Source organism: Sphaeramia orbicularis, chromosome 2, assembly GCF_902148855.1.
Source record: "Sphaeramia orbicularis chromosome 2, fSphaOr1.1, whole genome shotgun sequence".
NCBI classification, from domain to species: Eukaryota; Metazoa; Chordata; class Actinopteri; order Kurtiformes; family Apogonidae; genus Sphaeramia; species Sphaeramia orbicularis.
The window spans coordinates 18,129,736-18,156,939 of NC_043958.1; the positions used below are offsets into that span (position 1 = coordinate 18,129,736).

The 27,204-nt window shown below is 32.8% G+C and overlaps 2 protein-coding genes across 3 annotated transcripts in view; one reads left to right on the plus strand and one right to left on the minus strand.

The window, feature by feature from the left end:
• Nucleotides 1-27,204, minus strand: part of LOC115434644 (gamma-aminobutyric acid receptor subunit alpha-5-like) — a 69,730-nt gene that overhangs the window by 26,664 nt on the left and 15,862 nt on the right. The window contains exon 6 of the mRNA XM_030156691.1: nucleotides 10,883-10,965. Coding sequence (XP_030012551.1) covers nucleotides 10,883-10,965 — 83 coding nt within the window. The remainder of the gene's footprint in view (nucleotides 1-10,882; nucleotides 10,966-27,204) is intronic.
• Nucleotides 1-27,204, plus strand: part of LOC115434573 (gamma-aminobutyric acid receptor subunit beta-3-like) — a 158,595-nt gene that overhangs the window by 19,099 nt on the left and 112,292 nt on the right. The window lies entirely within an intron of this gene.

A 27,204-nucleotide genomic window follows, 5' to 3' on the forward strand; every position in this document is an offset into this window, starting at 1 on the left:
AATGTCATGAGGCCGTGATCGTGGACACCTAAGGGTTAAACCAGGGGAGTCAAACTCATTTTAGTGGGCTGAACTAGTAAAATAATAACATAATGATATATAAATAATGCCAACTCCAAGATTTTCTCTATGTTTTAGAGTGAAAAAAGTAAAATTAAACAATGAAAATGTTTACATCTAGAAACTATCCTTTCAAACAATGTGAATAACATGAACCAAGTGTAATTTTCACAATATTATGCTTCAGTTGATCATTTCCACATGTTCATTACAACTTACAGATCACAGCGGGTCTACAAATACAGACAAAACATTTAATATCAGGCAGAATATTGTTAACATTGTACTTCTCTTAAAACATTTCAGGTTGTTCATATTTGTTCAGGTTATTCACATTTTTTGTGAAATTATACTTAGTTTTAGTGTAAATACATGAAAATATTTACATTTACTAAGAGAAAAAATTTGGAGTTTTGAGTATTTATAGATTATTATGATAGAATTTTACTGGTCTGACCCACTTGAGATTGAATTGGTCTGAATGTGGAACCTGAACTAAAAGGATTGTTAATATATTCGTGTAATTTTTGCATTTCGCAATTGGATGTTTTGGCGGGCCGGATTTGGCCCCCGAGCTGCATGTTTGACACTTGTGGGTTAAACAGTTTCTATCTGTAGATGGTTTGTGTCACCGGTGGCTCTTTGGGTTTCTATGGGTTAAACAAGTTTGCATTGTCATACAAATCTCTGACTGAAGTGTGAAGCTGAAACATTGATTCTGTTCTGCTTTGTTGTGATCCATATATTGGCTTTTGAACATCTTCAGCCCTCTTTTTGATCATCCTGCTGGGCTATTGTAATAATAAACGTTATTACCTCGCTGATTCACACAAAGAACACAACATCGTTTCTGACTGAAAATGTAGGCGTCAAAGTCCAACAGTATTTGTGTAATTCCGATTCACCCAGGCACTGCAGGTTAGAAGCAGGACAGACTTGAAGATGACTCATTGAACCCTAATTTCTTTTATTTCCTCATTGCCCTGGAGGGCAGGTTCGAGTGCGTTTCTTGCACTTTTCTGGAACTGACTTGTTGATTACGGTAATCATAGCGTGATTTTCAGGAGCACTGTGCTCTTTAGCGACTGTTCACTGTGACCTCCAGCATGTTTCTGACCCAGCCTTTATGTCGTTATAGTGGAGCTGTTAAGGGTTTCCAGACTATTTATCGTGAAAGCTTTTGTGTCTCATCTGCCAGTCTTTCAATCTTCCTTTTTGTGTGTCTGTAAATGTGTTTCTTTCTGTCGCTCTTCCTTTGTGTATTCTTTCTAGTATGACCTGTTTGATACATCTCTTTAGAGACTTTTACATTTGCAGAATACTGATTCATATGTTTCCATTTGCATTTACAAGTGTATAAAATCAATCTAAGGCTATGTTAAGACAGCAAATCTTAACTCATAAAGACCCAGTGCTACTTTTGTCAGTCCCCAAAGTCGTTTTTCTCTCTATTTAATCTTTCTTAAGTGATGTATCACCATTTATCATAATATTATCCTCTCCATTTTGTATTTTTTCAGTGAAAATCTAATATTTTCCCATATTTATTTTACTGATCCTTTACTTTAATCATCATGCTGAGGTTACATTTGAGGTTTACCCACCGAAAACAGAGAAAATTTGAGAAAAAGTGACTTTTTCAGTAAAATCTACAATTAACTGAATATAAACCAAGTATCTCCATCTGCTGTCATTGATCCAACTCCATGGGTTTTACTGGTGAATCAGTGTTGTAGCAGATGACGGTGTTTCTGTGTTCACTACAGAGCCTCTGAACGTCCAAATGGGTCATATCTGATGACCATGAAAAGATGACAAACTGTATTTTACACCAATTATTTGCATGTATTACATGTACAAGTCTCATATGTGCTGCTTAAATTTATATCTGAACAATTTGCTACATCATAACAATCATTGAGCTGCACAGAAATGACCGTTTAACCCGTAAAGATCCAATGCTACTTCAGTGAAAATTCCATTTCTTTCCTCTTTTCTCCATTTAAGTTTTCTTAAGTGATTTATCACCATTTATCATAATATTATCCTCTGTATTTAGCTTTTTTTCAGCCAAAATCAGATATTTTTTCCATATTTAAATTTACTAATCATGTAGATATTCATAAAAGATCAGATTAAAGTTGAAGATTATTATATCAAAAACAGAGAAAACTGAAGAAGAAGTGACTTTTTCAGCAAAATCTCTCATTAACTGAACATAAACCAAGTGTCTCCATCCACTGTCATTGATCCAACACCATGGGTTTTACTGGTCAATCAGTGTTGTAGCAGATGACGGTGTTTCTATAACTACGGAGCCTCTGAACGTCCAAATGGGTCATATCTGATGACCATGAAAAGACGACAAACTATATTTTACACCAATTATTTACATTTATTGATAGGATTAGTGGATCAACAGTTATTAAACATTTACATCAGTCAATGGTTTTGGTCACTGTTGTATATTTGGGTGTTTATGGGTAAATGCACAATTCAGATTTTTTGGTAAAATCCAGTTTTTTTGTATTACACACGCTCCTCCTGCTGGGATGCAGAATTATGACATTTGGCGCATTTCAGTGACGCAAAGCTCAGATAAATGTGATCTGGCCTTTCAGACTTAAGTCGCATTGCAAAATGTTGGATACGTATCAGATTTAGGACCACATGTGAAAGCGGCCTGGGTCGTATTTGAAAAAAAATCAGATATCTGCTGTTCAAACTGTCTTTAACCGATTGGATACAGGTCACATATGGGCCACATTCGCCTGCAGTCTGAGCGTAGCCTAAATTAACATAACACCAGTTCAGCCGGATGTCTTTACTGTTACTGTGGAGAACTACTGCAACTCCTTAGTGTTCATCAGAGAATGACATGGCTGAGGTCCAGTGGTTAAAATTAGGATATGAGCAGGCCGGAGTAAGGGATTAAGTTGGCCCTTACCTGGACCTGCTTTAGAGGACGCCTTTGTGCTTTAATTGCACAATAAATCACCGCTCTGTCACCAAAAGGATGGATATATGACCTTATGTAATATCGTCGCATGAATGAATGCATCAATGCCGTTATGACCTTCATAAATGTGGCCTCAGAGGAGGAGCAAGTATCCAGATCATCTACTTATGTAAAAGTGCTGAAACAGCAATGTGGAAATATGAGTTAGAGGTAAAAGTCAAGCCTCAACAGCTCTAAATGACCAGGACTTAGAATTAATCAGGTGTAATTTTACAAAAAACAAGCATAGTTTGATCTTTGTGTCTTGATTGTAATGATTAGTAATATGTTATACATACATAAATAACAGTATATTTAATTAATTTTGTGTTTTCATATCCTCTTGAGACCCAGCAATGCATTTTTATCCTCTGTAGGAGACAAGATTTTCACAGCTTTATTTAGAAAAAAAATAAATCCTGCCCATTGCAAAGAACATTCCATAAAAAACATACAATTAAAATAAAATTTGTATCTGAAAAACTGTTGCGTTATGCTTTTTTTTTTTTTTTTTTCCAATAAAGACAATTATTTACTGTAAAAAGCCAAAATGGATGGAACAGGAATGGATGAACATGTGAATATGAAGTTGGAGATTGTTACTTAAACACAAGCTGTAGTTAATTAAAAATAAAGTCATCCTCTGAAGAGGACGGGTGGCGAGGGGTTTAAAAAAAAAAAAGCCAAAACATTTACTTTCCTGGGTCTCAGGAGGATTTATAAATTGCATTCTGATATAAAGGTGCGAGTTTCAATCCCTTTTAAACAGGGGTTTTTAATGTGAATAGTATGAACAAAGCATTGTAATAATGTAGTAAAATATCAAATAAAAATTCTTACATTAAATTCCTTCCTAAAATTATTATTAATTTGTATAAAACAGTAACCTCAGCCCAGTGTTGTTTAGTATGTTTGGTGTTGCATTATTTTTTTAGCAAAAATGTCACTGAAATAAGAGAAGATGTTAAAATTATTACAATATAGGCTAATATTTGTTCTGTGTCCTACAGTTGCTTTAATTTAATTTAATTTAATCTAACTGAATATCAGTGTTCACTCTGTGGTCTGAAGGCTCATGACACCTTTATTTATCATTAGTAGACAAATGAAATGTTAAATCTCTAAAGCACAGGTGTCAAACATGCAACCCGGGGGCCAAAACCAGCCCGCTAAAGTGTCCAATCCGGCCTGTGGGATGAATTTCTGAAATGCAAAAATTACACTGAAGATATTAACGATCAATGATGTTAAAATCATTTTAGGTCAATTTAATCTAAAGTGGATCAGACCAGTAAAATACAATCATAATAACCTATATATAATGAAAACTGCATATATTTCTCTTTGTTTTAAATTAAAAAATTAAAATTACACAACGTTTACGTCTACAGACTAGCCCTTTAAAAAAATGTGAATAACCTGAACAAATATGAACATCCTGAAATGTCTTCAGAGTAGTATGTCTAATTTTACCAGTATTCTGCCTGTTATTAAATGTTTTGTGTATTTGTAGATTCACTGTGATCTGTAAGTTGTGATGTATATATGACAAATTAGGCTTAATATAGTTAAAATTGCACTTATTTTTAAAAAATTTCAGGTTGTTCATATTTGTTCATGTTATGTTCAAGTAGATGTAGATATTTTCATTACAGAATTTGACTTTTTTCACTCAAAAACATAAAGAAAACTTTAGAGTTGACATTATTTAAAGGTCTTATACTATTATTTATATTAATTTACTAGTCCGGCCCACTTTATATCGTATTAGGCTGTGTGTGACCCCTGAACTAAAATAAGTTTGACACCCCTGCTCTAAAGTGTTGCATTCATTTAGGTTTAGCACAAACTGCTACTGAACCATTGAGTAAATTAAAAGGCTACAGATTTCTTTGTAACAAAATAAAATGAGTTCTTCCATAGAAAACCCAAGAAAATCACATTGACATCTCTTCCGTCAATGCATCTTGAATTGTGATAATGTCTTTAATTTTACTGATTCTATCATCGTCAAAATAATCCTAATTCAGCAGATCAAGTCACGGATAATATAACTGTTTTGTATTTTAATCAGACCCAATGAAAAGAGAAAACATCATTCACTGAAAGATAAATGGCACTGAATAACTACTAATATTAAGTAAATGTGCTTAGTTTTAAGTCGTTCAGTTCATTGAGTCCTTTTAGCTATATTAAGACTGTTTGAAGAGTTTGACGTGAATTTCCATTTCACAGAAAATATCACTTTAGCACATCTTATTCTCATCCACTGATGGTAGTATTGAAGTATTAGCAGCAGTATACCTAAAGTTAAAGTACTGCTTTGGTTCCTCTGACTGAAATGTGACAATAAATAATCAGAAATGAACCTGTTTTAAAGTTTAAACAGCAGGATTTGTAAGTATTTTTATAGACGTTTTCAGCTTTTTTTGTAATTGTAAATAATCAAAAAGGAAGGCAAAGTAATATTTAACATTAATTTGAAATAATTAAAAGTTGAATTAAATGCGTAAGTCAAATATAGCTGATGTATGAAAAGTCACTGTGGTCGTTTTGCGGTAATATTTGTTATTTTTGCATTCATTTCACTGCTGCAGCAAAGTTTAAAGGTCCCAAATTTGTACTGAATAGAATAGAATAGAATAGAATAGAATAGAATAGAATAGAATAGAATGCCTTTATTGTCATTATACATATGTACAAGTACAGTAATGCAGCATATTACACTCTATCACTGAGTACGCCGAGTAACTATTTATGTAAATGATTTTGGAAATAAAAATGCAACAGAACATATTGTTAATATTTTGGGAAAATATTCAGTTTACTTCACCTTTGAAACAATATTTTTGTGAAGAAATAGAAAAAAATGGCTTCTGTTTTTACATGTAAAGGTCTGTATTTTAATCTCAGAGAACCACGTATCATTACTGTTCATTTGGGAGGTTTGTACCTCGATTGTTCAGTATTTCATGTCTGATTGTTCCATTTGACTTGTCAGTTGTTGAACCTGAACACTGACTTGACTTGACCTGCTTGATTTTCACCACAGAACCTCAGTCTCTTTGAGATTTGAAGGTTAACACTTGACTCTTCCTTGTTGCTCCCACATGTGCACTTACTCCCACCTCAGTTTTTTAATGTGAAGCATCGGTGTTGGTGCAGAATGTTAAATGTTAGAAGCTACTACTCAGCTTTATATACAGCGGTACTACATAAATCTGAAGGATCATATGATTAATCAGTCCCTCCAGAAAAATGCGGGCAAAAATCTTTGAATATGCGATGGAATATGTGGGGGTTTCATGTGATTTTATGTGGTGAAATTGCGGGAATTTGCAAAAAAAACCCAAAACAAAACAAAACATGCATTTCAATTAAAAAAAAAAAAAAGATTCTTCTCTCACACCCTGTTCTAACTAGGCTTCTACTAAATGAAAAATGTCTAATTACATCCTCTGATAAACAAACATACAGAAGTAAGTATTCACTACATCCCAGAAAGTGCTGGTTCTGTTTGAGTTCTTTATTTTCTAAGCACGGCTCAAACATGGCTTTAACATTCCTGAGACACAAGTGTCAAAAATCAGAAAAATTTGAACCTCTATGTTCTTATAACATTATTATCGCTGCAGCAGAAACTATTTTCAAATGTTTCACGCTGGAAAAGTGGCTCCAGCATCAATTTTCTCTTATGTTCCAACGTTCACTTACATGGGGTTTAAAATAGTATGACCCCGATTTTGTGTCGGACATAAGGTATTGGTTTGCTTTGTCTTTTGCAGATATTTTGGTCGGCAAATGAGCAGTATTTTTCATCATCTTATAGGATTTTTTCTGAGGTTCGCGGCTTGTTTACCGTCTGTGGACGTGTGAGCCAATGACGTTGCACATTGCATATTACATCACTACCCATGCCAAGTTACAATGCAATATTTTTTTAACTTAAAGCCGAAAAATGCGGGGATTATGAAAACATGGAAGGCCCCCATATTTTGCATATTTTGTGTGAAAATATACAATTATTGCAGAGAATATGCGCCCTCTGCATAATGTGCAGTATTAGCTTGATTATGCATTGAATTATGTGATTGCATAATCTCAGGAATGATTAATAGATGACAAAAGAGGAGATGCAAAGTTCTGATAAATACATCTGATGTCAGTTTTTGGATTTTTTTTAAGTTTTTATGTGAGATATGAAATGATTTGAAGATTTATTAGAAATAAAGAAGCTGGTAATACAAGTTGTATTTAAAAGCCTTGTTATGTCATTGTGCAAATATTAATTTTAAAGGAAAGTATTGGAAAAAATGCAACCTTTACCTTTGAAATAGAGTCAAAGTCTAAACATATAAAGTAAATGCTATTGTATTTGAACATAAATATACTCGGAAAGTTTTTCATAACTAGTGAAACTTCATTTGAATTATACACTAATGAGTAAAAAATGTAAGCACTTAGCATTGTTAATTATAGCCAATGAAATGTTTTGGTTGTATAGATGAGATTTGCTGAGAAAGAATATCGTGAAATATTACCTGCTTTGTTCTTTAAACAAAGTGACAAAATACTGATGAAATATAAGCAACAATGTGAGCAAATGAAGGCATTCTGCAGAAGGAGCGTCGAGAGCTGCAATAGCGTTTTCACAAAAGGGATTAATTTTGCTTGTGCTTTAATTACACCAGATAGTGTCAACTTTCCTCCCCCACTCATGACAATAGTAAACAGTGCATACTGTCAAAACACTGTTTTAGTGCTGTCACATAATACTGGACTAAACCAGCTTTTTTTCAGAGAATTCCACCGTTTTTAGAGAAAATTCAAGTATCGTCTTTGAAAACTGCTGTGTGTGTTTCTGCGTTACCTCGCTGCTGTCAGGTAATGTCAGCTAAGTGGACAGGCCGCTGTGTTGTGAGCTCTAGTGTGTGAGGCCAAAGGCTAAACTAGGATATGAGTGGGTCAGACACAGAGGTGAGAGGTGAGTGGGATTCTGGAGTTGTTTGAGCTGCAAGAATAAGTTATCCAATAAAAGGATATCGACACTTTATCTTGTAAATGTGTGCAAAATATTCAATAAAGTGTTGCAATCAACACATTATTCATCTCACATGCTAAGGTTTCTCGCCTACAGAGCATTGCGCTGGGCAGTTATAGTAGAGTTGGGCATGGGTGGGCCCAGCAGCTCCTTACATTGTAATTGGATTGCGGTCAAAAGTGGTTCCTTTACATAGTGAGTGTGGGTGGACTGTGTCTCAGTGAAATCTGGGGATAAGAGCCTCATCCTTTTAGCCCAAGAGGCTCCCGAGGTGTGGCATTTGTCCAGATCTGTCTTTAAATATCCCCAGGGCAGGTCAAGAGTCTATATGTGTCCTCAGTGGTAGGACACACAGACAAGCTGTCCCGCTAAGACGGCGTTGGGGGAAACCTTTCAGATCACCGACCTAATTAAACGTTGAAGAACAGACTGTAATCTTCTCATGGAGACTTCTTTCAGTGGTTTGTAGAACACGTAACATGAGATGACCGGGGAAGGAGAACGTTCCAGGACAGTGTTAGCTTAACCCAAAAAGACCCAAACGTCCAGCACAGACAGAAACCATCAACTGACCTAAACTGTTTAATACATGCTGACCCACTAATTATATTAATACATGTAAATAATTGGTGTAAAATGCAGTTTGTCGTCTTTTCATGGTCATCAGATATGACCCATTTGGACATTCAGAGGCTCTGTAGTTACCATGGAAACACCATCATCTTCTGCAACATTGATTGACCAGATTGTTAACATTTTTGTAACTTTTCTCGTCCTTATACAGTAAAGGAAGTGCTCTAAAAACATGTAGAATTTCCCCAATTACTGTGGTGTTTTAATACATTGTTTCATATTAACCCATAAAGACCCAAACAGCCACTTCTAAAATGAGAAAATGAGCAAAATACTGGAATCAATTAGCAGAGTTCATCACTTCATAACATCCAGAACTCTATATTTAGTCTGTTAACCCTCAAAAACCAAAAGCATCTACTGATCTAAAATGTTTAATACCTGTTGATCCACTAATTATATTAATACATGTAAATAATTGGTGTAAAATGCAGTTTGTCGTCTTTTCATGGTCATCAGATATGACCCATTTGGACATTCAGAGGCTCTGTAGTTACCATGGAAACACCATCATCTTCTACAACATTGATTGACCAGATTTTTAACATTTTTGTAGCTTTTCTTGTCCTTATACGGCAAATTAAGTGCTCCTAAACATGTAGAATTTCCCCAGTTACTGTGATTTTTTAATACATTGTTTCATATTAACCCATAAAGACCCAAACAGCCACTTCTAAAATGAGGAGAAAATGAGCAAAATACTGGAAAAATTTGCAGAATTCATCACTTCATAACATCCAGAACTCTATATTTAGTCTGTTAACCCTCAAAAACCAAAATCATCTACTGATCTAAAATGTTTAATACCTGTTGATCCACTAATTATATTAATACATGTAAATAATTGGTGTAAAATACAGTTTGTCGTCTTTTCATGGTCATCAGATATGACCCATTTGGATGTTCAGAGGCTCTGTAGTTACCGTGGAAACAGTCATTCTCTACAACACTGATTCACCAGATTTTTTGCATTTTTCTAGCTTTTCTCATCCTTATACGGTAAAGGAAGTGTTCTAAAAACATGTAGAATTTCCCCAATTACTGTGGTGTTTTAATACATTGTTTCATATTAACTTGTAAAGACCCAAACAACCACTTCTAAAATGAGAAAATGAGCAAAATATTGGAAAACTTAGTAGAGCTCTTCACTTTAGTCTGTAAACCAAAACGATCTACTGACCTAAACTGTTTAATAACTGCTGATCCACTAATTCTATCAATACATGTAAATAATTGGTGTAAAATACAGTTTGTCATCTTTTCATGATCATCAGATATGACCCATTTGGACGTTCAGAGGCTCTGTAGTTACCGTGGAAACACTGTCATCTTCTACAACATTGATTCACCAGTAAAACCCATGGAGTTTAATAAATGACAGTCAATGGAGATAGTTTTACATTCAATTATTGATATATTTGTTGAAAAAGTACTTTTTTTCCCTCAGTTTTCTCTGTTTTTGATCAAATAACCTTCAGCTTTAGTCTGAGCTTTTACGGACATCAGCATGATCATTAAATTAAATACAGGAAAATGTGTGATTTTCACTAAAAATAGCAAAATACAGAGGATAATATTATAATAAATGCTGATAAATCATTTAGGTTAGATATTGAGAATCTGATTTGGGAACTGCCACTAAAGTAGCACTGGATCTTTATGGGTTAAACGCAGACCACACATTGTTTAACAGATTAACTTTTTACTTCAGTGCTATTTCAGCGACAGCCTGTGTCTGATCTATCTTTATTCTTCATGTGTATTGATTGTGAAAAGCCACGGTGGGAGACTTTGAAACTAAATTCAGCTGAGTCACTGAATATAATCATTATTTTTTTGCATGACATATACATAATATAAAACTACTTATGAGCTGAGTATGTAAATGATTTTGGAAATAAAAATGTAACAGAATAAAAAGTGATGCTTGGGAGCTTTAGCCAACTCAGCACTTTGAATAATGACTCCTTTACTTCTTCTGCCGAAGCAGAAATCTATAAATTACTCAATATCGACCAAAATGAGCTCTCATTGTGCAATAAATTTATTTAAATTAAACTTTGTGCGTCTTACTGCTTTGGATTAAAACTCGACATTGTAAATTGTAATAGCTGGGATTAGCAAAAGAGGAAGTGTGTGACTTTACTCACAGCTGCCAAACTTGAGAGGGCAAGCATGTGCGTCCATGGGGAAATCCTCCAGCTGCATGGGGCATTCTGCAGAGATGGTCAGTCTGGGACGAAACACAATAACACACACATCAACCATAGAGCGGACCCCGGCATTACACTTAATAAATACTAGAAGGTGTCTGCAAAGTCTCTTTACATTAAAAAGTATATTACAAAAGCATTAGTGTCTGTTTCAGTGTTAAAAGCTGCTGTGAGTATGTGGATGTGTTCCTTTTCTTCAGTGGTTTTGTTTTACTGTGTGTTTTAGGTCAAAACAGGGTGGAATAACAGAAAAAGACAAAGAGGAATTGCAGTTTGACAGGTTTTTGCTAAATAAGGCACTCACAATGTACATCAATAAGAGATTTAGGATGTTGAACAGGAACTGAACAACAAGTATTTGAATTTAGGTCCAGTAGTTGTTGTTTTGGGGCTTTTTTTTTTTGTTTTCAAAATCAGTCCAACTGCTTTTTGGCACCTGGTTGAACTCCAAAAAGCAGTTACACAGTCAAAACTCGGTCAAAACGCAGTAAAAAAACATTGTAAACAACAGTAAAAACATACGACGGCGTATTAGCGCCACATGAGAAAATAAAAACACTTGTCACTACGAGAATAAAGTCGTTATATTTTGAGAAAAATGTCATAATATAATAAGAATAAAGTTGTAGTTTAAAAAAAACTCATTATTTAACGAACATAAAGCCGTACTTGTATGAGATTAAAGTTGTAATATTTTGAAAATTCAACAGAGTTTCCAGTTTTACAGCGAACGTTACATGCGAAGCAGCAACTTTCACTTCTGTTGGACTCCAAAACTTACAGTAGAACCCTCACAGTTTCTTCAGAAACAACAAACCCTATAGTTCTGGTGGAACCACCGATAGCCCTGCAGATGAAGACTTCGTCAGTTTCTCCTCCACAAAAGAGGCAATTTGCTCCAAATCAGTTTGGTTCTTGTGACGAAACAAACCCAAACTTGTGCAAACTCACTTCAAAGTCCTTCGACTAATGATAATGTGCTGACGGAGGATAGACTCAGTATTTGGCCTTTGTGTGTAAAGCCCAAATGAAAGAAGAACTGCACAAAATGTTTCAAGTTCTCCATTATTAGATGAGTGGGTACGACTTTATTCTCATTATATTATGATTTTATTCTCAAAATATTATGACTTTATTCTCATTAAATAATGACTTTCTTCTCGAAAAAATATTAACTTTATTCTCATTAAATAATGACTTTTTTAAAACCATGACTTTATTCTTATTATATTATGACTTTATTCTCAAAATATTAAGACTTTATTCTCATTAAATAATGAGTTTTTTAAAACTACAACTTTATTATCATTATATTATGACTTTATTCTTGAAATATTATGACTTTATTCTCATTGTGACAAGCATTTTTATTTTCTTACGTGGTCCTAATATGCCGTCGTAAAAACAAACAAAAAAAGGACAAGGAAAGCAGTGTAAAAAAAAAGCCCAAACTGTCTACTTTTATAGTGAGTTGTCTTTTACCCCCCCATTCCACAGACAGCAGGGGTTGCACTGAGCATGCTCAGATGTCTATGGAAAGAACAAGGTCTATTTTATCAGAACATTTTGATTTTTTTCTTATTGAGCAAACGGTTGAAATAATCTATTTTTTTGGTCAATGTTTTTTTAATGAATGTTTATATTGAAACAATCATAACTGTAAAACTGAATGTACATAAAGTATAACAACATAGTTATGTACTCCCACTCTAATAGCCACACATCCAAAATGAATGCATAAAATCAAATTAATTAAAATAAAATAAAAATGAACAAACGGTTGAATTTTTATGAATATTTTAAATAAATCATACATTCAGAATGTTCACCACAGACACGTCAGGGGTTAAAAAGGTAATCAGATTTATTCTACATACTCAGTGGTTATCAAAGTTTATAATCCATTTGCATTTTTTTGTGTATTTCAGGTACAGGTTCAGGTGTTGATGAAATATGCTCTGTTAAATAAAGCTCTAAAAAATGGCTACTCCTCAAGAAAAGGCACAATGTGTATTGTGGTTTATTGAGTCAAAACTGGACACAGCAGACTCAGGAAAACTACAGGATTAAGTGGTGTATTGTAGGAGGTGTATTGAATAAAGAAAAAAAAAAAAAAAACTTCAACATCTACTTTTCATTTTGTAATAATTTCCAAAAATGTGTCTATTCGTGTGCTTTTGTAATAAATTTGTTAAATTCTAAACAGACTTCATGGACATCTACACAGTAGAAAGTTTAGTACATTAGTCATTAGTCAACTGTCATTTAACTCAGTTTATTCCTAAAACATATATTATAAACTGTGTATCAGTACATATTCCAGACTGAATGCGCAACCCCAATTCCAATGTCAATAATAATAATAATGATGATAATAGTAATAATAATTTGCAAATCTCATAAACCTGTATTTTATTCACAGTAGTACATGAAAAATTAATGATAATGATAAACGTTATTTCAAACATAAGTAGGAATAAAATATAAAAGTGAATAAAATGCACAATTTTAAGAGAAGAAAAAAGAAAAAATGTAAGTCACATCTCCAAAAAACTGTGACGAGGGCAACAAAACAGTGGAAAAGTAAGTAAAAAATAAAAAATAAACAGCTGGAGGAACATTTTGCAACTAATAAGGTTAAATGTCAGTAGATCAGTAACATAATTTGGTAAAAAAAAAATAAAAATTGTGTCTACAATTTGTGGAAAAATTTCATAATAATCATTGTCAAAGTAGAAATATGAATTCTCTGGAGAAATATCTGTGTACTAGGGACAAGGATAAAAATAATTACTAGATCTGTCTTATTTACCAACAGCCCAGACTGTCATATTTATCTCAGTCTAAAGTGTTGTATTTAACAAACTGCACTTGTTAAATATTTAATATAATCGTCAATCCAAAATACATACAGTGGCTGGAAGAAAGAAGAATGATAAGAATGGGAAATATGAAAAGAAAAGATAAGTATAATTAAAGGGAGTGATCTTTTGCAACACATTAAAATCAAGTCTTTGAGGCTCTACATTAACATTATAAAAGAAAATATTCAATTTTATGATTAATAAAAATGGAAATAAATATGCCTTTTAAGATCTACCCGGCAGCAATTTTAGTTGGAATATCTAAGACACTGACACATTCTTTTATTTCTAAAAAGTCAAGTTGTAAAAAGAAGTAGAAGTCAGTCACACATGTAAAGGACAGGCAAGTTTCTGTGATAAAAAAACAGAAAAGTCTAGTAAGTGAAGTAAGTACACTTCTGTTTTGAATTCATCTGTCGCTTTTACTTTTTGGTATTTCTGATATGTATATTGTATGTTTCAAATGTTTTGTCTTGGATATATTGTAAATGAGGTTGCTTCATCAATATATCTATATAATTAAAGGTGATGATGATGATGATGATGATGATGAATACTAAGTTGTTTTTTTTTGTAATTCAAGTTTTTACTGGAGTTTTCACTTGGTATACATCAATCATACAATGTTGCTTAATGCTAACAAACAGGGCTTCTAAACATACATGAAAAGTATCCAAAATGCTACAAAGTGTGGAAGTTCTTAAGAAGAAAAAAAAATAGTAATGAAATAAAATAAAATAGATAAATAAATACTAGAGGGAAGATAAATACTACGTTGAAGTAAAATCAAGTCTTTAGTCAGTGTGAGTTGAGTTCAATGTATGGACAAAAACCTCCTGTTCCTAGTTTCTTCTTCTTGAGTAAGAGCTGAAGAAAGCAGACATTATTTGTAATTTAAAATGATCATTTATGGTCAGAATGCGACCCTAAAGATGAAACAAAAACATTTACAATCATATTTATTGCAATATTATACAATCAAATTATTTAGTGTTTTTATGGTTCCTTATTAAACAAATAGTTTCCTCTTGATAAAGTTGATTAAGGAACAGATTTTGACCATATATATATTTTTTTTTATTGATGTGTATACAAGAAAATTAAAGGTACATGCCAATACCATGGCACACTGATGTCAACACCAACCAGGTTTGTAAACACCATTACTTTCAGATTTGCATATTTTTTAGGAACAAACAACAATGAAACCAGACAAACAACACAATGAAAAGAACACCAAGACATAGTCTGAACAAAACAATCAAACTGGTGATATAAACATAAGAAAATAAATAAATAAGGAAATAATAAAGGAAAAAAGAAAAAAAAAAAAGGGGGGGGGGGGGGAATTACATTGTCTCAAAAAAATCCATAAATGGTTGCCATTTATTATAGAATTTGTTCAAGTTTCCACGTTTTGAATATCTAATTTTTGACCGTATTTAATCGGCGGATTTTGTTAAAGGAAAGGAAAGGACTATGCATCTAATTACTACCTGTATACATCCTTTCATTATACATATTTCATCTGTATTACGGAGTTAGCTTTTGTACTGAATAATCTTTTTGTATATTTTGTTCATTTCAGAAGTTGTAGTAGTACTTTAGTAGTACATGTGTATTAATATTTCATTCTGAAGCCTTTGCACAGTCCTACTTTTTTAACACACTTTTTTTTTTTTTTTTTTAATTTATTTATTTGTTTAGTTATTTATTTTTCTAATATAGCACAGGTATATAAAAAACATGCGGCCCAAGGGGCCAAATCTGGCCCGCCAAAGGTTCCATTCCGGCCCGCGGGATGAAAGTGCAAAAATGAACCTGAACAGTCCAGGTTGCCAAAATCATTTGGTTTCAAGTTCCACATACAGACCAATGTGATCTCCAGTAAAAATAACAACACAATAACCCATAGTTAATGACAACTACAAATGTTCTTTGTGAAAAATTATGTGGAAAAAATTGAAGTGATAAAAATAACATTACACTGTGAAAATATTTACATTTACATTTTACAAAACTATTCTTTCACAATAAAATGCAAATAAATACATAAACCAGAAGCACTCGGAGAGCGCAGACCTCCGCCAAGGCTGATCAGTGGCCCCCCCCGTGGGCCCCCCCACGCCAAGGAGGTTATGTTTTTGCCAGGGTTTGTTTGTTTGTTTGTCTGTCCGTTAGTGTGCAACATAACTCAAAAAGTTATGGACAGATTTTGATGAAATTTTCTGGTCTGTGCCCCCCCCCCGTGGGCCCCCCCACCCCCGATCACCACCAAAATTTAATAATTTCTTCCTTATCCCATTTCCAACAAACCCTGAAAATTTCATTCAAATCTGTCCATAACTTTTTGAGTTATGTTGCACACTAACGGACAGACAGACAGACAGACAGACAGACAGACAAACAAACAAACCCTGGCAAAAACATAACCTCCTTGGCGGAGGTAACAAAAACAAAGATGAACAACCCGAAATGTGCAATTTTAACAATATTCTGCCTGGTAATAAATATTTTGTGCATTCATGGATCCACTGTGATCTGTAGTTGGGTTAATAATAAGAGATGGAATATTGTAGAAATTGCTCAGATTTTAGTTCCAAACTCCAAAATTTTAACAATATTCTGCCTGTTACCAAATATTTATGTAACATTGTGTGTAATGTACATGTATAAATAATAAGTCGAGGCATAATATTGTTAAAATTGGAGTAATTTTTCAATGAAATTTCTGTTTTTTCAGGGTTTTTTTTTTTTCATCTTTTTTGTAAAATGTAAATATTTTCAGAATTTAATTGTTTTTTTTGGGTTTTTTTGGACTAAAACAAAATAAAAAAAATTGGATTTGTCATTATTTATAGGTTATTAAGTCATTATTTTACTGGTCTGGCCCGCTTGAGATCAAATTGGGCTATATATGGCCCCTGAACCAAAATGAATTTGACACCCCAGGTATATACAGGGTGGGGAAGCAAAATTTACAATATTTTGAGGCAGGGATTGAAAGACAGTGTATGACCAATTAGTTTATCGAAAGTCATGAGAATTTATTTGCCACAAGAAAATTTGACATAATAGAAAATGTTTTTATTCTATGTGTCCTCCTTCTTTCTCAATAACTGCCTTCACACGCTTCCTGAAACTTGCGCAAGTGTTCCTCCAATATTCGGGTGACAACATCTCCCACTCTTCTTTAATAGTATCTTCCAGACTTTCTCGTAATAGTTTTGCTCATAGTCATTCTCTTCTTTCCATTATAAACAGTTTTTATGGACATTCCAGCTATTTTTGAAATCTCCTTTGGTGTGACGATTGCATTCAACAAATCACACACTCTTTGACGTTTGCTTTCCTGATTACTCATATGGGCAAAAGTTTCTGAAAAGGTATGGATAATAGTGTTAGGTATGATTATGACATCAATATATGTTTGGTTTCAAAACAATTGACGAAGTGCCTGCTGAGAAAAAAAACAACTAAATGTTCATTGTAAATTTTGCTTCCCCACCCTGTAGTGTTTTGATTCTAAATTGAACTGAGCTGCTAAACTGATTTTCATTGTTCCTGTGACAGTGGCAATAAAGATCTATTCTATTCTATTCTATTCTATTCTATTCTATTCTATTGCTGACTATGGGCTTTCCTCTCAGCCTCCTCTCCTGCTATTACAGTGATAATGCTGCCATCTAGTGGTCACTGAGAAATTCTCTCTCCTGACAGTTACAAACACAACTGTATATTTTGGCTTTAGTTATTTCCAACATATTTTTATATGAACTCTGGATCCGTTTTTTTTTTTTTTTTTTTTTTTTTCAGCTGTAGTATCTTTATGTGCTGTTATTGAACATTTTAAGGTAGAATCCACCTTCTACATTCATTTTTCCTGTTTAATTTCCACTCGCAACACCTTTCATGACCTTTTTCACTACTATAGATGTAACCTCAGAATCTCCCGAGGATCTTAAACGCATCACACGTTTCATCAAACCATTATTTTCTCCACGTGCACCACATTCTTTAATCCCTCTTTCAGTATTCTTGCTCCTTTCATGCTACAGTACAATAATGTGGTTTCACTGAACTTGAAGAACACGTACAGTATCTTCCATTCTTTTCTTATTTACCTAGTCTATTTTGTAATGACAACTGCGCCGCCAAGATGTGGTGAAATTCTCTCGGGTCGCAGTTTTTATGCGTGAATGTTCTGCAGGAGGTTTCTCAATTATATCATTAAAGTGAATGAAGCGTAACAAAGGGGATAAGAGGCCACCTCCGGTCCTTAGAGAGGACTGTTTTAGGGCTCAGCTTGCTTTCCACATCACTGCAACATTATCCAATTGCATTACGACCTCTATAACGGAGGAGAAGAAAGAGTGTATTTGGGATAAATAAATTAGAACATGGCTGTCGGCTATAATACCATCTTGTAATTATTCATGTGGCCTTGCTATATTACAGGGGTGTTATAATTATTCAGGTTCAGGGGCCACATTCAGCCCAATATGATCTGAAATGGGTCGGACCAGTACAGTAATAATAGCGAAAAAAGTACAATTATATTATGAAAATGTTTACATAAATAAAGTTTCCTTAAAAGTCTGAATAATGCGAAGAACTTCAAATGTATGACAGCGTATTAGAGCCACATAGGAAACATAAAAACACTTGTCACTGTGAGAATAAAGTTGTAATATTTCAAGAATAAAGCCATAATTTTATGAGAATAAAGTCGTATTTTAAGAAAAATAATTTTAAAAAAAGTAATAATTTAGGAAAATAATGTTGTACTTTTATGAGATTAAAGTCGTAATATTTTGAAAATAAATTTGCAATAGTGCGATAAAAAGTCAGAATTTAGAAATTGTATGCCTTAAGTTATGTTTGACTTTATTCTCATAAACTTAAGGGTTTTATCTTGATATTTTATGACTTTATTCTCATAGTGACAAGTATTTTTTATTTTCTTACGTGGCCCTAATATGCCGTCGTACAAGTGTATTAGGCTAAGAAAAATAAGTGCAATTTTAACAACATAATGCTTCAATTTATCATTTACACATGTGCATTCCAACTTATATTACAATTACAAATATACAAAACATTTAGTAACAGGTATAACCCTTTAAATCCCAAGCCTGAAATGATCCACCTGGACTTTTGTTCTTATTTTGACGAACTAAAAAGTTAGAAAATATGCTGTGAGTGAGTCCGTTTGCCCATTTTTCCAGAGCACATTTTTTCCAGATCTTTCAAAATCTCGCAGTCATTTACAATCTACTGCATGTTGTAATTCTGCTAAAATGGCTTCTTCTCCAGCTTCTAGTACAGACATGAGTGAAATTACCATAATGACCCAATAAAACCCATAAAGCACAACGTCTCAGGTGTCAGAAACTGTTGGAATTTTTCCAATCGCACAAACAGTGAAAGAGTTACAGCCATCCAAACTGCACATGCACAGGGTGTGTCAGCGATGACACATCAGGTTTTAAAGAGTTAAATACTGGTAAAATTACATTTACTTCTCTTAAGACATTTCATGTTCATATTTGTTCAGGTTATTCACATTTTTTGTAAAAGGATGGTTTGTAAATGTAAAAATTGTCATGTAATTGTCCTTTTTTTACACTAAAACAGAGACAAAATTAGCGATTTTCATTATTTAAAGCAGGGGTCTCAAACTCATTATCTTTCAGGGGCCACATTCAGCCCGATTTGATTTCCAGTGGGCCGGACCGGTAAAATAATAACAGAATAACCTATAAATCATGACAACTCCAAATTTTTGTCTTGTTTTAGTGCAAAAAAAAACCCACAAAATTATGAAAATACTTACTTTTATAAACTATCCAAACAAAAAAGATGTGAATAACCTGAAAAAAATGAAATTTCTTAAGAAAACTAAGTTCTAAGTACAATTTTAACAATATTCTGCCTCAACTTATCATTTCTACATGTGCATTATGGATCAGATCTACAAAGACACTAAACACTGAGTTAGAGGCAGAAAATTGTTAAAATTGTGCTTAATTTTCTTTAAACATTTCAAGTTGTTCATATTTGTTCAGGTTATTCACATTTTATTGTTACAGGATAGTTTATACATATAAATATTTTCATATTTTAATGTTATTTTTTGCACTAAAACAAAGACAAAAATTTGAAGTTGTCATTATTTATAGGCATAATGTAATATTATTTTTTTCACATCAAACCGAGAAGAAAATATGTTGTCATTATTTGTCATAGGTTATTCTGCTGGTATTATTTTACTGTAGATCATACTGGTCTGTATGTGGAACCTGAATTAAATTGAGTTCAACAGCCTTGACTGTAGAATTTTTGCACTTTGCAAATTCATCCCACGGGCCGCATTGGAACCTTTGGCGGGCCGCATGTTTGAGACCCCTGATTTAAAGGCTATTATGATAGTATTTTACAGCTCTGACCCACTTGAGATTATATTGTTCTGTATGTGGAACCTGAATTAAAATGATTTTGACATCACTGATTGTTAATATTTTCAATGTAATTTTTGCATTCCACAGATTCATCCCACGGGCCACATATTTGACACCTGCACTATATTAGCAGAAAAGATAGCTGCTTTTAATTTTGTGTGTGTTTCATTGTGCGAGAAATCTCAACAAGCATTTTACACGTCAAATTGCTGGACATACACAAAAAAAAAAAAAATAATAAAAAAAAAAAATACCCACAATTCTCCACTCACCTAGCCTACAGGATACATATGGGAAATATAAAGTTTCTAATACACCTGACTTTGCAGGAAAAACTCCAAAACTTGAAAGTAGAAAGGGCTGACTTTGGAATCCCGAAGCTTTCTGCTGTATTAACCACTGAGCCACCACGCTGCACCATCTGTCTTTTCACACTAACAAGCACATTTTTAAACTCTACCACCTTGTATTACAAAGGCTGCATGGGATTTGGAGTTATATAATATATCCTAGGTGTTATAAAAAAAAAAAAAAAAAAAAAAAAAAACACCTGTTAGCAGCATCACGGTTTTTTCTGGATGTTTAAACACTGACTGTGATTACTGAAGCTTTGTCTCTAAAACAAAGGGATGTCAAACTCATTTTAGTTCAGGCCAATTTGATCTCAAGTGGATCAGACCAATACAATTATAGTATAATAGCATATAATTGACGACAAGTCCACATTTTTCTCTTTGTTTTACTGCAAAAAATAACATTAAATCATGAAAATACTTACTTTTACAAACTATCCAAACCAGAAAAGATGTGAATAACCTGAAAAAACTTTAATTTCTTTTAAACCCGGAGAAAACAGCGATGTAAAGATATGATTTTATGTCATATATTTGAGTATTGTTTTAATTTATTACAATTTAACTTTATATACCTAATATTTGGAACTAATATTCACTTTTAAAGTCTTTGAAAAGGTTCGTTTAGCATCTTTGTGTTATTTATACAATAAGTGAGAAATGCTAAATAATAAACAAAATGTACAAAAATTATACAAAATGGATGCAACAATGTTCATTAAAAAATAAAAAAATAAGCAAATGAAATGATCAAATGGACAGAATAATCCAAAAAATAAACAAAAACTGACAGAAAAAAAAACAACAAAATTAACAAAACATGGACAAAATAATCCATAAAATAAAGATACACTGAATAATCAGGTGCTAATGAACAAAACAGTGCAGAAAACAAACAAAATAATCAAGTAAGTGGACTATTATTTTTTTCACTTTAATCTAATATATTAACACAAAAGGCCAAAAAGCAGACAAAAAATGTAAAATCCGATTTGAAAAATGTATATAATTTTTTGCGTTCGTTTTCATTTTGTCTTGACAGTTTTCTTCATTATTTTTTTCATTATTTTGTCAAATTTTTTTGTCCATTATCCTGATTTTCTTCGGTTTTATTCTTTTTGTAGATTATTTAATTTATTTAAATGATTGGTTTGTACATTATTTTACCAAGTTTGTCGATCATTTGGTTTGTTTTCTGCACTATTTTGTTCATTTCCTCCCAGTTATTCAGTGTATCTTCATTTTATGGATTACTTTGTACCCTTTGTTGTTAGTTATCTAGAATTTCTCAGTTATTATGTTCATTTTCATTTTGTCTTGTCAGGTTTCTTCTTTATTATTTTTTATTATTTTGTCCATTTTTCATAATTTCCTGATTTTCTTCAGTTTTATTCTTTTTGTAGATTATTTAATTTATTTTAATGATTGGTTTGTAAGTTATTTTACTAAGTTTGTTGATTATTTTGTTTGTTTTCTGCACTATTTTGTTCATTAGCACCTGATTATTCAGTGTATCTTTATTTTATGGATTATTTTGTCCATGTTTTGTTAATTTTGTTGTTTTTTCTGTCAGTTTTTGTTTTTTTAGATTATTCAGTCCATTTGGTCATTTCATTTGCTTATTTTTTTTGTCATTTTTTAATGAACACTGTTCCATCCATTTTGTATAATTTGTGTAAATTTTATTCATTATTTAGAATTTGTCAGTCCATTATTCATAATTTCCTGATTTTCTTCAGTTTTATTTATTTATTTTTTTGTAGATTATTTAATTTATTTAATGATTGGTTTGATTGGTTTCTAAATTGTTGTTCTAAGTTTGTTGATTATTTTGTTTTTTTGTGCACTATTTTGTTCATTAGCACCTGATTTTTCAGTGTATCTTTATTTTAAAGACTATTTTATCATGTTTTGTTAATTTGTTGTTAGTTGTTATTTAGAATTTCTCAATTATGTTCATTTTCATTTTGTCTTGACAGGTTTCTTCATTATTTTGTTATTATTTTGTCCATTTTTCATAATTTCCTGATTTTCTTCAGTTTTATTCTTTTTGTGGATTATTTAATTTATTTTAATGATTCGTTTCTAAATTGTTTTACAAAGTTTGTCGATTATTTTCTTTGTTTTCGGCAATATTTTGTTCATTAGCACCTGATTATTCAGTGTATCTTCATTTTATAGATTACTTTGTCCATGTTTTGTTAATTTTGTGGTTTTTCAGTCATTTTTTGTTCATTTTTTTTATTATTCTGTCCATTTGGTCATTTCTTTTGCTTATTTTTTAAATTTTTTTAATAAACACTGCTGCATCCATAACCTTCCAGAACATTAAATCAAGTCAAATGACTATTTATTGATCTTTACTGTCACTATTACACAAAAACCAAACCCTGCATGTTGGAGCTGTGGTCGCACATTCACATATCTGAAGTGCAGGCTTCCTGTCAAACAGGAACATGAAGGAAGAGGAAGTGGGGTGTACATAATGATAATGACGTGTAATGTTCATTCTGTGATAATGTACCAGTTTCATCCGTCTGATAAAGCTGTGCCTGATACGTTTGTAACGTTTCCAGCTGTAATGGACCGCCATCAAGTCCATGTGCATTAAGCCGGCAGAGCATTTGTTAAAAGGGGACATTGTGTGAATTATCTATGGAGACAAATGCATAGAAATCTGCTCTATAAAACCAAGTGCTTCTTCTATGAATAATGTTTTCTCAAATGAGGCGACGGAATATTTAGTGCAAAGAGAGCAGCCTTCGTTCACATCTTGGCGTCAGGTTCACATGTAATATTCGATGCACACTGAGCAGACAGCGTTTTAAGAGTCGGAAGTGTGCTTAATGCGATGTATGTGTGTGTCCTCGTATGTTTCACACATCCACGGTGCATTGCCTCAGTGGATCCCATGAGCGTATGAACATGTGGTTCTTTAATTCCTCGAGGATGGACGCTGTGTTCTGCAACATGAAAACTCTGTATGCGCATCTGTTTTCCTCAAAATTCACAGGTACAACACAGCAGACTGGAATAACACAATGGAATGATTTAATTAGATTTAAACTTGTAAAAATAATTCAAATATATGCACAAAGTAAATCAAATTCGCTCATTAATGGTTGATTTAGGAAGATTTACTCAACATCACTTTACAAAACATTATATAGATTTAGATTTCTCTGGACGTTTCAATCTAAATCTAAATATTCTCTAAATCTCCTGGTAAAATTCAGTTTGATTTACTCATCACTTTATAAAGTTTTCAACAAAACAGAAAAAAAAACTGTTTTAAATTATTTCAATCATTAACATTTTGTTAAAATGAGTCAAGTGCACTGTAATGAAAATGATCATAATAACTATTTAAATGCACGTATTAAACAACAACCAAAATAAATAACGAATGATTAAATTAATTAACTAAAAATAATGTTTCTGAATAAACGTCAACATCTTAAAATTGATTTTTTTTTTTTTTTCATTTTATTGATTATTTTGTTGATTTTTACTCATTTTGGTGTTCATTTTATTAATATTGTCAAAAAACTTTTGTTTTTTTGTTTAATTTCTAGAGTGTTTCATTTAGTTGATTACTTTGTACATTTTTTCTTTACTGTTGACAGTTTTTTTTGTTTTGCTTTTTCAATTTTCCTCATTTTATTGGATGGCATACTCATTTTTGCTTTCATTTTGATTATTTTGTTCACTTTGTTGCTCTAGTACTTATTTTCCTGCAACCACAATCTACTAAAATTTATTCAATCACTGATTTAATCGTTTGATTCAGCTCCATATTTGTTAAAATAACCTTTAGCCTTTTTATTAAGTAAATGTTACTTTACCTCAGAAGCCTCAGTACATATGTAATATATTTACAGTATAAATATGCATTAAATAAGGTGCAGAACACACACACACACGTACACACTTTTCATTATAGCATCTCTGCTGCTGCTTTATTGTTATGTATCAGAAACTGAAATAAAAAATAATGCATTTTAACTTTAAAAATGCATAATAAAGCAGAATTGTAACCTGTGAATACCCAGATGTCTTTTGTCTGTGCATCTGTTTATGCAGGAAATAAACTGTGGTTATGCTCTGCAAAGCACTGTAACAATCAGATGATTAAATGCAAACTGCTGCTGCTTCATTTACAAGGAATCCGATTCCATTTTTAGAATGTGCACACCCTTTCTCTCACACTGACACACATTTATATATTTTGTTTACAATTCTGTTTACATATGCATGTGAGAGGAGAATGTATGCAGAGAGGTCGCACATATGGAAATGAATAAATGAACGCACACATTTCCTCAGTCCCTTACGTGTTAAGCCTCGGGGTCAAAGTTCAGTGTCGCTACAACTGATTAGTGCAGCAAACACGCTTGGTATGTTTGTTTCTACATACCTATGGCATGTGCAAGCAAGCACACACAAAGAAGCGACTATAAATATGCACTCTTCAGATGTGTGTGTATATATATATATATATATATATATATATATATATATATATGTATATATATATATGTATGTATGTATGTCATGATAGTTACATATGGATAATCTGTCCACCTCTATCCAGCCTTATTTACCCTGTGGGTGGCACTGGTATCAGATAGAGTGCTCTCATCCGTGATGCAGTCACTGTTAAGTCCTGCAGCTACAGTAACTCCCGAGGATAAATACTAAGCACAGAATTATTCTAATTCTATGGACCAAAGGTCACACTGAGTCCTTGTGCTTACACTGGCGCCCCACCAAAGCACAAACAACTTTTTTCATAGTGCAATCGATATTTGTGCTACCAGACTGACTTTGTTTTTTTTATTTTTGTGTTTTGTGTTTTTTTCTATACATATATATCCATCATGTTCCTGCCAAAAACTAGAGTTCACAATGAGGCTGCGTTTAATAATAAATAACCTCCCTCTGCAGTTCTTCTAAAAAACCCCACGGGTACATTTATCGAAACCATCAGCTCTGCTTTTTCACATTTTTTGGATGGATTGAGTGTTTTATGCACAGAAAGGAACAGAAAATATAGAAAGGAATTTAAAAACTGTGCTGTATTGTTACTTGTGTCAAATAGTCCAAAAGAAATATAACTGTTTGACCACTAGATGGCAGTATTTACCTGCAAATCTGTGGGTTTTCCACTCCTGTCAGTGGATTTTTCTGAGCTCATTTTCTTCTGTGTCCTCTTTTAATCATTTCACAACCCATGCGTCTTCATAAAATTGTATTAAATCTACAGAAAACAAAATCTACTTTCTTTGCAGCTTTCTTGGTCCTCAGTTCAACTCAAAAGACTAAATATAAATATAGATAAACCTGACATTGTTTGATGCTGTTGTTATATATATTATATTATATTATATTATATTATATTATATTATATTATATTATATTATATTGAAAACTGGAGCCATTTCTCTATGTATTAAAGCTGTAGAGTCACATCCAGGTCCTGTCTGATTGAATCTGATCAGTGATTGGTGGTTAGAGCTGTCAATCATATATTCAACCCGCCTGCTTGTCTGAAAACACCTGTGTTTAGACAAAATCAGAGCCATCACATGGTTGAAAACACAACGAAGGAGTAGATGCAGATGTTTGATTCCCTCTCAGACCATTGGAATTACAAGATCCTGGAAGGTAATTACGGAATTTTGTTCATTAATATCAAAAATCTCAAACACTTTGAAGCAGTGGTGTCAAACTCACTTTAGTTCAGGGGCCACACAGAGCCCAAAATGATCTGAAGTGGGCCGGACCAGTAAAATAATAACATAATAGCCTGTAAATAATGTCAACTCCAAACTTTTCTCTTTATTTTAAAGTGAAAAAAGTAAAATTACATCATGGAAATGTTTACATCTACAAATTACCCTTTAAAGGAGTGATATTTTGCTTTTTTAAATGGAATTATACATTGTAAGATATTTCTGGTGGTCTACATAAACTGTAAATGCTATGCTTGGGTCTGAATTCTTCATTAATTCAACTCCACAGGTCCATCTTCAACCCTATTTCTGTTTAATGACACCAGAAAGGTTGTTTTGAGCACTGGCCCTGAAAATGCAAATGAGCCACTTCAGGCCCCGCCCCCTCCAGGTTGTTGGCTGTGCTGCTCTGTCCAGTTCAACCAACAACTGAATATTTTTGGTAATCGGCTCAAAGTTCGGACATATTTTCAGTTTTTACTACAACCGCTGCTGGTGATGAACAATTATGTTGTACTCGGAGAAATGTTCGTCGGAAGTCTTGACCTTATATGTGCAAAATGTTGTGACATAACTAGTTTATAGACATAACTAATTAAGCAGGAATTAAAACAAGTTGAAGAAATCAACTCAATTTTTGCCAAAATGAATATAAAGATAACTTTGCAGCACCTGGAGGGTTCAAATTGAAACTTTTGGAACTATTGTCCCCAAATACACAAATAAATGAACCAAAGACGAATAAAAGTGGGTTTAGCAAAGTATGACCCCTTTAATAAATGTGAATAACATGAACAACTATGAACAAGTTGAAATTTCTTCAGAAAAATAACTGCAATTTTAACA